This window comes from Rhipicephalus microplus, chromosome X (assembly GCF_043290135.1).
Source record: "Rhipicephalus microplus isolate Deutch F79 chromosome X, USDA_Rmic, whole genome shotgun sequence".
NCBI lineage: Eukaryota > Metazoa > Arthropoda > Arachnida > Ixodida > Ixodidae > Rhipicephalus > Rhipicephalus microplus.
Window position 1 is genome coordinate 328,498,923 of NC_134710.1, and position 16,213 is coordinate 328,515,135.

At 42.0% G+C, this 16,213-nt stretch overlaps 1 protein-coding gene across 4 annotated transcripts in view; it reads left to right on the forward strand.

The window, feature by feature from the left end:
* LOC119161267 (aldo-keto reductase 1B) overlaps positions 1 to 14,317 on the forward strand; it is a 50,479-nt gene extending 36,162 nt beyond the window's left edge. For 3 of the 4 annotated variants that reach the window (XM_037413655.2, XM_037413654.2, XM_037413656.2), the window contains 3 exons: positions 9,578 to 9,661; positions 10,468 to 10,550; positions 14,184 to 14,317. In XM_037413655.2, the coding sequence (XP_037269552.2) occupies positions 9,578 to 9,661; positions 10,468 to 10,550; positions 14,184 to 14,220 (204 nt within the window). In that variant the 3' untranslated portion in view covers positions 14,221 to 14,317. Of the gene's footprint in view, positions 1 to 9,577; positions 9,662 to 10,467; positions 10,551 to 12,900; positions 12,946 to 14,183 lie in introns of all 4 variants that reach the window. The other variant, XM_075879623.1, reaches the window with a different exon arrangement.
* The last annotated feature ends 1,896 nt before the right edge of the window (positions 14,318 to 16,213 follow it).

Genomic DNA, 16,213 nt, shown 5'->3' on the forward strand with positions numbered 1-16,213 from the left:
ATAGACAACTACAAACGAAAGCACATATGTACTTTTTAACATGATCTCCAGGGTAGTCTGCACTGCGTTCATTGTGCTTTTGCCAGTGCATGGTTGACATTTAATTTTTCACTCCCACAGTATGTCTGATTTCGATGCTCGGCTCCACAGTCATCAACAAGCATGCTAATAGTGATTGTGATGAGCACTACATTAACCACAGTATGCACTTGACTGAGGGCCGTGGTCATGCAAGGTTCACTCTCCCCAACTTGGCAATCCAAATTTTAAAAAAATCTCACCAGAAAACAGCAGCGTCGTCACGTCTCGCATAGAGCGCATGTCATGAGAACCACTGTGTGAAAGGTAGTTTTTGGATCTGACGGTCATTCCCAGTGGTTTAACAAGCATACTGCAACCACCAGATGTGTCTATTAATAGGTCGTTTAAGGCAGAATTCAGATGACAGTACTCTGAATGTATGGCAGTGGGCCAGCATGAGAAAACGCCGACTGAATGACTAAGGATGGTGTCACTTCAGCTGGTGTGCTCTTAGATTTTAATCGTGGGCATGCGGTGTCCGCAGAAATTATTGTATAGAGTTTCAAAATCAGTGAGATTCCCAATGCAATGGGCGACACTGGGGACAATTGGACACACAAACATGTGGGTGGCCCGTGCAGTGGCGATGAGCCGAACCCAAGCAGCGATAGTGGTGAAGAGATCTAGCGAGGGTGTCCGCAGCTAGATGCCAGATATTCCATCGTTAGATATATTGTGTGAATAAATAGGCTTTTTTATACGTGGAACGAAAATTGTATGAAAATTTCTCACTTTCGTGAAAGGGTTGCATCCCATCAAAATCACGGAAAAAAAGTGCGACCCTTGTACGAGTCGATAAGCCAAAAAAAGCGTGACAAGTGACTAGTAAATTCGACTAGCTACTCGGTTAACAAAAAAAAAGATACCAAGTCTGCTTACTATAAGCAGAACTGGCGACTCTGCTGTAGGTGCGACAGTGGAGACAGTTGAGGGTCTCAACTGCGGCACCTCCAGCACACCTCACCCACCTTTTGGAACCGCTAATCATTACTCTCAAGATAGCACACTCTCACTACTTTTTACAAACTTTGGCACTGCTGTTACTAATAGTAATAGCCACACTTACTAAATATTAACAGTCGCACTTACTAAATCGGGAGATGCACACTTCACCTGCAACCAACTATTCCACCCCTCCGCTGCCTTGGCAAGCTCAGTCACCCCACCGAGCAATGACTGCACATCTACATGCCCTGTCTTGATTTCAATGGGCTGCTTACTGGGCACGATAGAATATCGCTCTTGAACTTTCTAGGGAACATCTTGGCAATGCCAGCAACAACTTTTTGCTTGTGAATTGAGCCTAAAAAGGGACAACAAAGTAGAACACTAAATCTGCTTAGATTAATAAATAGTACCTTTAAAAATCTAATGTTGTTAATTTTACCATAATATGCTTATTAATTGTGCGAAAAATGACGTTCAAATTTTATTTTTTAAATTTCACACAGATCTTTGCATGTTACATCACGGATTTTAAAGTGTACTTTTCATATTTTAATAAGATTGGCTCAACGAAGTATTCTGAAAATCGGTATGTTAATCCTATGGCCCCTCAGAGCACAAGGAACAGTTGTCAGTTGAACTTGTTTATGAGATTAAAAAGTTTGCAGGTACAATGTGGCAGCAGAAAGCACAAGACTGGGTTGGTTGGGGGATCATGGGAGAGGCCTTTGCCCTGCAGTGGGCGTACTTAGGCTGATATGATGATGATAAGAGGCATGCTTCGGGCAGCAATTATTGTCTTTTATATGAGATGTGGGTATGCCAATCAACCCTCAGTCCTCAGTGGCTGCAAAGCAACTGACCATGGCGACGGTCAGATCTGCGACGCAGCAGAGGGTGCTAAAAATCTCAGAGTCCGTACTGGCGGCCATTGGAACCTGAGCTTGGCAATGTTTAACGCTAGAGCCTTATCTAGTGAGAAAAGTCTAGCTGTGCTATTCAAGGAGCAAGTCATCGTGTTAAATGGGATATAATAAAGCTATTGGGATAAAGCTATTGGGATAAAGCTATTGGGCCTAATGGGATAAGGAAGACAGATGAGGCCTATACAGTCTAGCACTGCCCAGGCCCACGCCGGCCTGAAAGCCCGAGCCCGGCCTGCAGGCCGGGTTGGGCTGGGTAAGGGGTTGTTGGATCGGGCCCGGGCTGGGCTCGGGCCTGGAAGCATCGGGCCTTAGGCCCGAATTAGGTCCGGGTCACATTCATATCCGTCGCATTCATATCCGTCACATTCATTTCCAGCCAAATGTTCTCAAACGATGCCTTACATACCTTTCTTTTTATCTTTTTTTTTCTGCCTGCATCCATGATCATGATCATTCGCCAAGCACTGTAAATTCATTACGTTATGTTCAGTTCTCCATGTGTAAAATACTTGCATTTGTAAACTTTCTTTTGTGTGTAAATGACATGCCCTTTTCTAAATTACTTTTTTGAATGAATCTCAACTAGCCTTTGGCTAGGGATTCAGATCCATTTTTTTACACTGTTGTATACTGTACACTATTTTTATGTCAATAAAACTCAATAAAAAAAACTCAATAATGGCAAGGGTATGCTGTTTTACTTTCTTTTGTGGGGTTTAATGTAGCGATGGGACACATACTATTTCAAACGTTACAATTGAGAACACATTTAGTTCATTAGCCTGCACAGTAATGGCACAATACAAGGCATCTAGCAATTTGCTCCATCGGAATGCTTAAAAAACCCTTAATATGACTTTACACCATTGAATGAAAGACGCTTTTGAGTACCGGTTAATGAAAGATTTATGAGGTGGTATTGCTGCAACTTCAACGATACATTGCCTAGAGTAGCGTATTTAGTACATACGCTTATCTCGGGAAAACTTTCGACCATGCAGCTACGCTCTCTCGCCCACCGCGCCCATTTCCAGCTGCGTGACTTCGTAGACTGCTAGACACGACTAATGAGTCATTAATATATCAGGAGCTGTTTTTCATGCACTTGAAGTTCATAATGCGGAGTGACTCTTATCCCAGGCGCGCCTATCAATGCCAATGCTGCCGATGTGATGTGCTAGCGAGGCAGCTTCATGTATGTAGCACCTGGTAATTAACTAATAATACCTAACTAGAATTTGCATCGTATACGGCCTCCTTCATCTTTGCCATATTTTGTCAGTTATTTATAAGTGTACTAATTCGTCAAAGCACAAGCATATGGCGCTTGCGCTTCAACAAACTAACGTAAAAATGTTCCCACAGTGAAAGTCAGTAAAAGCTCTAAAGAAGGTGATGATTATGATGATGATTTGCTGCTGCACCCTTTGTAACATGAAGGTGTACTGTCACGGCTGTAGTAACACATTTGATTGCACAAATTTCCAAAGGCTCCAGTGACACCCCATACCGAGCATTTTTTCGATTCTTTCAAACTCCTTCCCCTAGCGTCTGCAGTTTTTGGATATCAAACGAAAAAGTAAAACGGATCAAAAGTTGTGATATGACCCCTGTGTCTTGCAAAATTTTAATGTATACAGGTTGTACGTGCTTAGCTAATCTCTGCTTTGTGTCTGCAGAGGTCCAACTTGCTTGCCTTGCATAGTTTCACAAGCTGCATAGTTGCTGCATTATCACGACATGAGGGGGCGGCGTGCACTGCATACCATATGTTTGTTAAAAATTCTAAGAATACCTATCACTTGGCTTGTCGAGTTGTGTTTGGTGGATACGTGGCTTTAATTTGCGAAGCATTCCTTTGCGTGCTGTAAGCACCATTAGCCTGGGTATCTACCTACCTACCTACCTACCTACCAACCTGCCTGCCTGCCTGCCCGCTCGCCCTGCCTACCCTGCCTTTCCTTGCCTACCTACCTTCCTACATCTATCTATCTATCTATCTATCTATCTATTTATCACGTCTGGGTGCTCGCGTGATGACCCAAATAACTAATTATGACTAGCTATTCATGACATAAAGAATGAGACAATCCCGTCGCATATGTTGTCAAACCTCTTGCAACAATGACAAGCACCCCCCACTGTGTGATGCACTTACAGTAAAACCTCGTTAATTCGAACTCTGTTATTTCGAAATCCCGCTTAATTCAAAAGATTTCTGTGGGCCCGTGTTTTCCAATGTAAGCTAGGGTAAATAATTTGAAGCGGTGGCTGGCACCAGTCCGGTTAATTCGAAAAATTTGGTTGCCATGTGCCAGTTCCAGATCCCGATTTCGCCGCGAATCCGCGGAAACGACGGCCATTGATTGCCACAAGGCGATGCAATGTATTGATAATAATGAGTGGCAGCTTAAGCACCCCAGTCTCGCTACTTCCAGTGCAAAAAAAAAAAACAAAGAAAGAACAGTCTCGTGGTCAACCAAAACGTGCGTCTGCGGAAAACGAGCTGTGCTTCACTGCAACACAGCGGTGACACGCGGGCAGCTTATAGCATGTTTCTCGCAACGTCACCGCGTCATGCTTTACCTATTCTTTCTGGGATTGTAAAGAAATTAATAAAGAAAGCTTAGCGCTAATCGCGATGTATTCGAACCTCCGATTGCCGGTTGCTCCAGCAATTCGCGTCTTTGCACTGCGGGCGCAGTTCTTGCCAGCAACACCTACTTCGAAAACTAAGTTCAAAAGTTTCAAAGATAATTTTGTTCCTGCCAAAATACATCGTGATCTTTGTCATACTGGTCATTAATAAATTTATAATTATAATGGAAAGAATGTGCGAATGGTCGCATCATTATGGCGTGCTGACGAAGCGAGGAGCAGGTGACATGCTGCCCGCGTGTCACTACTGTTTTGCAGTGAAGATGTCTTGTTTCTGCAGGCGCACATTTCAATCGATCACGACTGCGTTTTTTTTTTTTTTTTTTTCAGTAGCAGCAGCGAGGCCCACCTTCCTCCATGTTCATGTCAAAATAGAGACCAGGTATTGATGGAAAACATACCTTTCGGAGCCACAAGCTAGCCGGCACAGCTCACGACGAGCACCGATTAGTTTGAATATTTACAAGTTCCTTGCATCCCACTTTTTGTATGTTCTGTTAATTCGAAAACACGCTTAATTCAAAGCTTTCTCGCAGCCCCAGTGACTTCGAATTAACGAGGTTTTACTGTACTTGGGTTCCTTTCGTGGGGAGATGCTGGAGGCAATTTTTTTTTTCATTCCTCCGAGCAACAAACGAAATTTGCAGGAGACTTGCTATATTAACTCAATAGCCATAGCTCATAAGCACTTTGTATATAGTGTAAGTAGAAATGTCTGGCATTTTTTCCACTTTATGGGGGTATTCTATTTTGCAGTCTTTTTTTGAGATGCAAAAATAAGGTAGCGGGGTTAGTATAGATGAAAAAGCCAGCTATGACTCGGATTTTATTTCATATTGCTCTAAAATTATTTCCCGAAAGTGTTACAGGTGCAATTAACCGTAAATATACGCAGGAAAAGTTAGTTGTGGCCCTGAAAGAAGTTCTCAAAACACTCTTTAGAAGTTACCTTGTGTGCCGCAGGTGTCTACACAATCAGCGAAGATGGGACAGTGCTTCGTTTATGCCGAAGGCATATTTAGCTAAAACAGGCCGGGTCGGGCCCAAACCTTTCGGGCCCGGGCCTGGTACGGGCCGTATTTAAAAACACCGGGCCGGGCTTGGGCGGGCCGGAACGTTGATTTTTCAGGCCAGGCCGGACTGGGCCCAAGCCAAAAATATCATCCCGTGCGGTGCTCTACTATACAGTGCTACAGCATCGGCACATTCTTTGCTATCGTGGCTTGGCTGACAGAATAGAACTGGGGGTGGGGTTTTTTATCCACAAAAATATAGCTGGTAACATAGAGGAATACTATAGCCTTAATGAAAGGGTATCATAATTAAACTCATTAAGATATACAAGATGAAGGTATGAAGGCTTATGCATCTATATCCATCCATGATTATGCACTAATTGAAAGCATCTATGACGACATGGAATCGGCAATGAGTAAAGTAAAAACACAGTATATTATACCGATGGGCGACTTCAATGCTAAAGTAGGGAAGAAGCAGGCTGGAAACCAGGCAGTAGGAGATTATGGCATCGGTATTAGAAATGCCAGAGGGTAGTTATTAGTTGAATTCACAGAACGCAATAATTTACGGATCTTGAATACCTTTTACCGACAACGGGTGAACAAGAAGTGGACATAGAGGAGCCCTAATGGCGAAAGTAAGAACGAAATAGACTTTATGCTGATTGCACAACCAGGCATTATCCAAGATGTGGAAGTGCTCGGTAAGGTACAATTCAGTGGCTATAGAATGGTAATGAAGGTCTTGAATTTGCCTAGACTTGAAGAAGGAACGACAGAAACTGATACGCAAGTAGCCAATCAATCAGCTAGCACTGAGAGGGAAAGTACAGGAATTCAGTCTTGCGTCAGGACAGATACTCAGCTCTTGTTGAGGAAACCAGCCTTAGTGTTGATGCAATGAATGATAATCTGACGAGTATCATTACGGAGTGTGCAGTGGAAGTTGGAGGTATGGTAGTTAGACAGGACACTAGCAAGCTGTCCCAGGAAACGAAGAACCTCGTTAAAAAAAGTCAAAGCATGAAAGCTTCAAACACAACCGACAAAATGGAACTGGAAGCGCAGTAGAAGTTGAATTATACGCGTAAGGTTTCCGATGTAAGAAGGTAAAACATGGAGAGAATTGAACACGCTCTAAAAAACGCAGGAAGGTTCAGAGCCGCGAAGAGGAAACTTGGAATAGGCAAAAACCAGATGCATGCATTAAGAGACTACCAATACGGATAGGATAGTTAAAATAGCAGAGGAGTTTTACAGAGATCTGTACAGTAGCCGGGACAACCGCGACCATAATGTAAGAATTAGCAGTAATCCAGATGACATCCTACCAGTAATGATGTAAGAAGTCCGGAAAGCCTTGGAGGGAATGCAAAGAGGCAAAGCTGCTGGTGAGGATCAGGTAACATCAGATCTACTGAAAAATGGAGGACAGATTGTGTTAGAAAACTAGCCACTCTGTTTACAAGGTGTCTCCTGGCGGGAAGAGTAGCAGAATCTTGGAAGAATACTAACATCATCTCAATACATAATAAAGGAGATGACAAGGACTTGAAGAATTACAGGCCAATCAGCTTGCTCTCCATCGTACACAAGCTATTTACAAAGGTTATTGCTAACAGAATTAAGACATTATAATTCAATCAGCCAAAGGAACAAGCCGGATCTCGAACAGGCTACGCAACAATCGGCCACATTCTTACTATTAATCAAGTAGTACAGCCAACCACGATACATAGCCTTCATAGTTTATGACAAGGCATTTGATTCAGTAGAAATATTAGCAGTCATGCAGGCACTGCAGAATCAGAACGTCGATAAAGCATATATAAACATCCTGGAAGAAATCTACAGGGGATCAACTGCCAGCATAGTGCTCCATAAAGATAGCAACAAAATACCAATCAAGAAGGGTGTGAGGAAGGAGTATACAATCTCCTCAATGCTATTTACTGCATGCTTACAGGAGGTTTTCAGAGGCCTAGATTGGGAAGACTTATGGATAAGAGTTGATGGAGAGTATCTTAGCAACCTACGCTTCGCGAATGAAATTGCATTGCAGAGTAACTCAGGGGATGAATTGCAATTCATGATTGCTGAATTAGACAGGGAGAGCAGAAGGTAGGTCTTCAATCTGCAGAAAATGAAAGTAATGTACTACAACCATGGATGGAACAGCACTTCAAGATAGGTAGCAGTGCACTTAAAGTTGTAAAAGGCTATGTCACTTAGGACAGGTAATAACCTCGGAGCTGAACCACAAGATGGAAGTAACTAGAAGAATAATGCCTAGTTCACACTGAAACATCCGCTTTCTACAGCGACCGAAATTCCCCTGCCGCCGAAACGCAGTGTCGTTCGCACTGGACGCGCCCCGCGCCGCCGAATATGCCATCTACCACGGGGCAAACACGGGATGGATGCGCTGTCACCCGGTTGTTGTCACGGCTCGTAAACGCTACTACGCTATCCAGAGGTGTATACTTGACGATTCTCGTACGCAAGAAGCAAGAAAAGACAGTACTGCTTACTTTGCTGGCAAGTGGCTGTCTTGTAATGCACAAAGAGCAGAAAAACCACCGACGCCAGCAGCGTTGGTGGGTTCGTTTTGCTCTGCAAGACCGCAACAAGCTCGGTCACGCCAACAGCAAGCTCGGTCACCTCTTTCACGAAATACGGAGGCGAAGTAGGCACAGAGTAGGTTAAACTCCCGTTGGTTTCAACATTCAGTTACGTGCACTGCGGCATAACAAGTGAGTAGGGCTTAGCGCCATTTTTCAAAATTCCTTGACGAGCGCTCCTATTGGTCAGCGGCGACCGATTCGGCGGCAGACGCCGCAAAAATCGGTCCGAGAGCGATCGGCGTGGAAAGGGCCCTTTCGGCGGATCTCGCCGCCGCCGAACCGAATTCGGAGCACTTTCGGCGGCTGGAATGCTCAGTGTGAACGCGGCTTAAGAATGGGGTGGACCAAATTCGGCAAGCATTCTCAAATCATGACTGGTAGATTGCTACTATCCCTCAAGAGGAAGATATATAACATCTGCATCTTGCCGGTACCTAGCTACAGAGGAGAAACCTGGAGGCTTGCAAAGAAGATTCAGCTTAAATTGAGGACCACGCAACAAGTGATGGAAAAAAAAATGATAGGTGTAACCTTAACAGAAAAGAAGAGAGCAGAGCGGGTCATGCAACAAACGGGGGTTAAAGATATCGTAGATGAAATCAAGAAGAAGAAATAAACATGGGCTGGGCATGTAGCGCATAGCCAGGATAACAGTTGGTCAATAATGGTAACTGACTGGGTTTCCAGAGAAGGCAAGCGAGTCAAGGAGAGACAGAAAGTTAGGTGGGAAGATGGGATTAGGAAGTTTGCGTATATAAAGTGGCAGCAGCAAGCGCAGGACCGAGTTGACTAGCGGAACATGGGAGAGGCCTTTGTCCTGCTGTGGGCATAGTCAGGCTGATGATGTTGTTATCAACTGTCTCTTATAAGCAGGGTACCTGGTATGCATTTTCTTATCAACCTGTATTTCACTGTAGGCACAATAGTCTCTTATATCAGTGCCCCTTATAAAGGGGTTCCACTACTACTTCATTTTTACCAATTAGGAACCACATATCATCTAGTAAACGCCATCAAAATCTATGACGTCTAGGCATTTGATGCAGGAATTTCAAGGTGGCATTGCTACCCGCATTTCCTTTTCATGCATTTTCTACCTTACCAAGCGCCTTCTCGTGGTGAGAGTGATGTTCTCAGTATTGTGGAATTGTAGTTCGCTAATATGCAAAAAAAAGCTTTTCTCTTTAGTGTTCTTTCAAGTGGAGGAAACAGAGAATATCTCTTACCCATTTAACAGTGGACCATAATGTAATGTTACCAGATAGGAACGTTGTTGCATTCCATGCAGGAAACAGCATCAGCCTCATAAATTTTCTTTTTCCAGGTTTTGATTCGGTACCAGATTGAAAGAGGAGTGATTGTCATACCAAAAAGTGTGACGAAAGAGAGGATCATCTCCAACTTTAATGTATGTATGCTTTTATAATAATGCGTATTGTTGTAACTCAGAAATTTTCATTCTGTCTGCATGCATGGAGACAAGTTGCAATACACCACTTGCTTGTATTGGACTTGTTTCCTACCCTAGCTCCCATTTTTCATCTCGGCCTCTGGTTATAGGAATATATGCCTTGAATGCTGAGTGCTTTGTATAGTATCATATGTTCGTGGATGGTACAATAGCTCTGTTGCAATACAGAGGGCTGACAGCTGGGAGTTTTGAATTTTCACAGCAGGCAATGTTGCACATCACCAGATTTAGACCCAAGTTGGATGAAATGACCAATGAATATCTGCAATTAATTATGAAAAAAAAAGCATCCTTCATATTCATTTGTAAGATGCTTTGTTTATTGGGAGGTTTTAAATTTCGTAGGTTAAGAATTCATATTCATTAGCATGTTATGTGCCTTTTATTAAAGCAAAGCTTGACTGTAATGTCACATCTGTAACCATGAGAAAACTTGGAGGTTTGCAGTATGTCTTTACTCCGTACACTATCTAGCACTTGCTTCATTCTTAAAGTAATGTGCTGTGCATTAAATGTTCCTGAAAGTATCTCTAAGGCCCTTCACTGTAAACTTCTGGGTGCCTATGAATATTGTGCTGGCTCAATAACACGCTGCTTTCACTAATAATTATTTGTTGATTTCTCTCCAGCTTTTAAAGCAGAGTGAAATTTTTTTTCCAACAGAGGGTTTCATACCTGCATGAGTGGCATTTAAATATTTTAATGACCTTTCTTTCCTCTTTGTTGGTTGCATATTCCCCAAGGTGTTCGACTTCAAGCTCACACAAAAAGAAATGAAAACAATTAATGGTTTTAATAGAGACCACAGATTCCTTGTTCTTTCATGGTAAGCTCAATGTACCATTATCACTATATTATAAAATTTCTGTGTCAACAAGTTTTGAAATTATGAGCTTTTGTTTTCTATAAATGTTTGCTGTTAATCATGTTCCAGACACTGAACAAATCTTAGAAGCATTCTAATAATTTTTAATCAACAAACATTTTAAAATGTGTGCACTGTGCAAGACAATTTAATTCGCTGGCATTTTTTGTCTTTACCACCGACTTGCACAGCAACGCTAACAAATCAACGTATTTCAGACAATACATGATGCACCCTGGATGTTCTTGCATAAATTGCCGAAAATTCTTAGAACATCACGCGTAGGTATCATAATTTAACTCTAAAAGAACTAGATGTAATCTAGTCAGTAATTCATTTTGGCATAAAATTAAACGAGCACCAAGGTGGCGCATTCACTCGTGCACACAACCACACAGTCATGAAACCAAAACACATACAGCATATTAGCAAACGCGCATAATACTAGGCATCATTTGACCATATGGTGTAGTAGCGCAAAATTTCACGGGGACGAAGAGGACAAGAAAACACGACACTCGCTACACTCGCAACTAATTTTTATTTCAGAAGCAGCACTTCATATATAACCCATAACCCTAGCGACACAGAAAAGAACTACAAACACTGAATCATTGCCAACAGAAGCTATTGCGCAGACTCAAGCTAAAGTACACGGCAGTTAAGCTTAGACACTCTTATAGATGACATAACTAAAAACAGCCCTGGGTAACATCAAATCTAAAAAACCCAAAAAACCAAAAAAATATTTGCGGGAATTCACACGTGTTTGAAACAAAATTTTTTGAAACGACAAAAAGGAGAGTATGACACATGCAAACACAGATCTCAATTAAGTCCTTCGAGGTAGCTGGCTTCTTGGTTACTTAACGAAACCGATGACTGACTAATGCATCCTTCTTTTCTTTTTTTAATGTGAAAGGCTTCGACAATTTCTCTAGTCAGTCATCGGTTTCGTTAAGTAACCAAGAAGCCAGCTACCTCGAAGGACTTTATTGAGATCAGTGTTTGCATGTGTCATACTCTCCTTTTTGTCGTTTCAAAAAATTTTGTTTCAAACACGTGTGAATTCCCGCAAAGATTTTTTTGGTTTTTTTGGTTTTTTAGATTTGATGTTACCCAGGGCTGTTTTTAGTTATGTCATCTATAAGAGTGTCTAAGCTTAACTGCCGTGTACTTTAGCTTGAGTCTGCGCAATGGCTTCTGTTGGCAATGATTCAGTGTTTGTAGTTCTTTTCTGTGTCGCTAGGGTTATGGGTTATATATGAAGTGCTGCTTCTGAAATAAAAATTAGTTGCGAGTGTAGCGAGTGTCGTGTTTTCTTGTCCTCTTCGTCCCCGTGAAATTTTGCGCTACTACACCATATGGTTAAATGATGTCTCACCAACTAGCCCAGCTCTCAACCCTACTGAACTATAATACTAGGCATTTTGGCTGCACGAATGTGAGTGTGTGTTCAGGAGTGAATGTGCCATTTTTATACTTTTTTAATTTTATCACACAATTCAAGTTCTTGAGCTAGATTGCTCAAAGAAGCAGACATTACTTTCATGAGAAACTGGAGTGATAATAATGACTATAATTCACGAATTAAATTTTAACTACTTACCTTATGGCATGTGCTGAAGCTTACAAGTTGTAGCTGGCGGGTTCACAAGACTGGTGCAGTCAAAGAAAAAATTTTCAAAATGATGCTAGTTTGTAAAACGTTGAGAAGAAATATTTGGGATGCCCACGAACTGTAGATGGCACGCTGTACGATTCAAGGTGGCTCCTGGAGGATGGTTAACTCGTTTTGTTAGCATAGGAACATATAGAACAAGTGAACGTACGAACCGTGCTACTTCCACCGAATAAAGTCATGAGCAGCACTGAAATATATATGAGACCAAGATACTTTCCAAAACCAAGAAAGCTGGCCACCTGATTATTTGCCGCAATGTGAGAATAATATTTCAGCTCCATTACCGTGCATGAACGATGCTTTGCAACATTCTGTGTTTGCTACAGAAAACTGCACAAACTTGAGTTTACATATGAACTGACGGCGCTTCGAGGTAGTATGTACAGAGCCTGCCTGAAGGACTTGCCGCAGCAGGCAGCTAGCCAGTAGTGTCATCGCTGCTGCACAGGACCAAATGTTTGTGGTGATGGCTTGCAAACATATTATGCTGTCCTCATTACTTGTGCTGTCAAAAACATAGAGATGCTTTCTCAACTGAGCGCAAGCAACTTCTGAATAAATAGCACCTGTGTCACAGCTATGCTCAGACTCTAGCCGTGCGTCATTCACTGCACTCGGATGTTGCAGGTTCGATCGGCACAATCGAAATTGAATATCGGAAAGAGTACGCAGGTATGTTTTTCGGAACTTCGTAATTGCAAAAATTCGTTGAACAAAATCGCCGTTCGGAAGGTACCGGTAGTTCAGGAGAAGTTGAGATGAGTGAATTGTATCCATAACTGCACATTTCATCGCTCTTATCATTTCGCTTCATTGGTCGAGCTCGAGCATGTTGGCAGCATGCGGCGCTCCATAATATCCACAGTAATTGTGTTACATGTAACATCATTAAAACCACGTTTTTTCAACATTACTGCTGCAAGTGATCCAATAAATTTCCTCTTGCCGAACAACTTGACAACACCAACAACACTCCGTCACCACACTGCACAGAGAACATTTCGCCATCCTGTCAACAAGCTGCGCAGCGCTGGCCAATTTGAGACTGCAAAGTGCGAGCCCACGCAACTTCCCTCGTACAATGAATGGGATTCATGCACTACAAGAGCACTGACGAATGCAATATACAAGTAAAACATGTTGAGTTTGACTAAATCGGTCAGGCGATATTAACTAACCTACGTGGCTACAGAAAACTTCACAAAGCTGATATGTGTATTCTACTAAGGGCTATCATCGAAAGTGCGGGTTGCCACGTATTTTCAACTTCGTGTGGTGCAAGAACGAATTAGATTTTATTGTATCATGGATGTTCCGATTTGTTTATTGATGGGGGAAACATGCAAAGTGCTAGTGTTCATTTCTTGCTAACGGGGTAACAGTGAGGCTAGCACAGTGGAACAAGGGAGCATCTGCTTGCTGCATTCTCAAGAGGATGCTCCCAAATTCCGCTTGGCGGCGCGACAGTCTATGGGCATTGCGAGTATTTGTAGTTCATTTACATCTGTGCCTTAGTGGGTTAAAGGTGAATTTTTTTCCAATAAAGTAGGATGACAAAGTACTTGTCTCAAGTATAGTTTAATCAACAAGATTCTTTTCTGACTACAATTAGTACCTTTACACACATTTAAGTATTGTTTTCTACTCTACTCAACTACTAAATTTTAATAATTGGCGACTTATACATATAAATGTTTTGTGTAAATGATGCCAAAGGTATGCACCAAGTTCTGTAGAAGCTATCATTGGAGCTGCCACCTGCACTCCCACGCTTTTTCACTTGGCTATTACTGCAGGCTTGCAGGATATAGTTTTGAAAGTGCAGCATTCAAGTATGTAATCTCACGTGGCTTGTTTCACAGCTTTTTTTTTTTTTTGTCTGTACTTTATTTTTTCTTTTGTGTGTGCAGGATCAGCAGCCACAAGTACTACCCTTTCAAGGTTTAAGTATGAGACAACACCTTTACTAACCTCATTTGGCAAGTTTGATGTTAGTCTTCAATGACTCCATTTTACATTAAATAAAGCAAGTTTCAAAATACTGCTTGTTGTGTCCCATGTGTTAATAATAAATGCTTCTGATTAAATTGATTTTATAAGCACTATGTGACCTTGATATAATGTAGTTGTTGCCAACTTCACTAAGTTCTATATTCTAGGTGCGAAAATTTTTCTTTTTTCTAATACTATAATTGTTCTCTTGGCATGTGAATTAGTATTTTTAATTTAACTGATGGAATAATTCAGTGAAAAATCTACCCCACTAAGGCTGGCACATAACCCAAGCGGTGTATAGGGTATAATACATCAGTGTGCATGTGTGTGTGCTGGCATGCATGTAATATTATATATGTACTATATTTGTCAAAATTTTAAGTTGTTCGAACCTGCCCACTTCTAGCTGCCCCAACGCCCTAATGACTGTGAGCCAGCATCAAAAGAGAGTGTTGCTCCTGTGGGCTAAACACGTGTGCCTTCTTATTCCACTGAAAATGTAGAGAAACTGAGTTCTGCAAACTTAAACCTTTCCTTAGTTTGTAGATGGAACTATTCATTGTTGTGTCGAATTATTTGTGCTTCTGCAATGAATTACTGGCTGTTTCGTTCCAGGTGTGTCTTAGCAGCAGGTCGTGAGTTATATCTTCACTGCAGTGTTGCATTCTGCATACACGTAATGTGAAAACACTAGTTAATGGTGCAGCACCCTTCCATACAATATAACGAAGTCATCGGGCGCTGTGTTTTTCACTTCACTAACCGGCAAGCAACAACAAATTGGCCTTTTTAATGTTCTCGTGCAGTTTGTAGCTCATAGGGAGAAGATCAACTCAAATACTCTGCAAGCCAAAATGTATTTCAGAGACACCCTGAATGTCAAGGTGTGGAGAGGACAGGGGGGAGGCTAAATCTAAGATTATGCGGGACAAAAGATTCCATGCATGTGCGAGGCATTGCCGCACACCAAAGAGTGCATTTGATGATCATTTGATAAGGCTACAGCATGTTTTTTTAAATGTGAAGCATTTCTTGGCAAACTTCAGCAACTTTGAGCGTATCTATCTGTCTATTTATCCATCTATGTATCTATCTATCTAGCTGCCTACGGCTGTTAGCTGTCCTGGCCGTTTAGATGATGGGATCTATACTGAAATTTTTATGACATAACATGACTGTATGAAGAGCATAAATGGCTAGTCATAACATAAAAATCATATGAATGTCATGATTTACATGTCCTAGTCTTGCTGCTTTTGTGGTGGTTTTGTTCACATGACATATTGCAAAACTGGAATGGTATGACGTCACTGTATGGCGAACATGAGTGGCAGGTTCTAATATGGAAATCGTCATGCAAGTCATGACTACATGCCATACACATATGGTGCGCTCGCGGTCATTTTCCTAGCTTCACATATAGCCCCGCCGCGGTGGTCTAGTGGCTAAGGTACTCGGCTGCTGACCTGCAGGTCGCGGGATCGAATCCCGGCTGCGGCGGCTGCATTTCCGATGGAGGCAGAAATGTTGTAGGCCCGTGTGCTCAGATTTGGGTGCACGTTAAAGAACCCCTGGTGGTCGAAATTTCCGGAGCCCTCCACTACGGCGTCTCTCATAATCATATGGTGGTTTTGGGACGTTAAACACCAAAAATCAATCAATCAATTAACTTCCCATATACAAAGTTTGGTATTATGTGACGTGAATTGATGACGAAGGTATATGAGTGGTGCAAATACGATAATCATGACATGGTTGTCATGTAAGAACATGACTACATGCCACACTCACGATGCGCTCGTGGCCGTTTCGCTACCTTCACATATATTAAATTTGGTATTATGTGACACGAACGGACGATGAAGGTAAATGATTCGTCGAAACATGATAAGCATGACATTCGTGTCGTGTAAAACATGACTACATGCTACACTCAAAGCGCGCT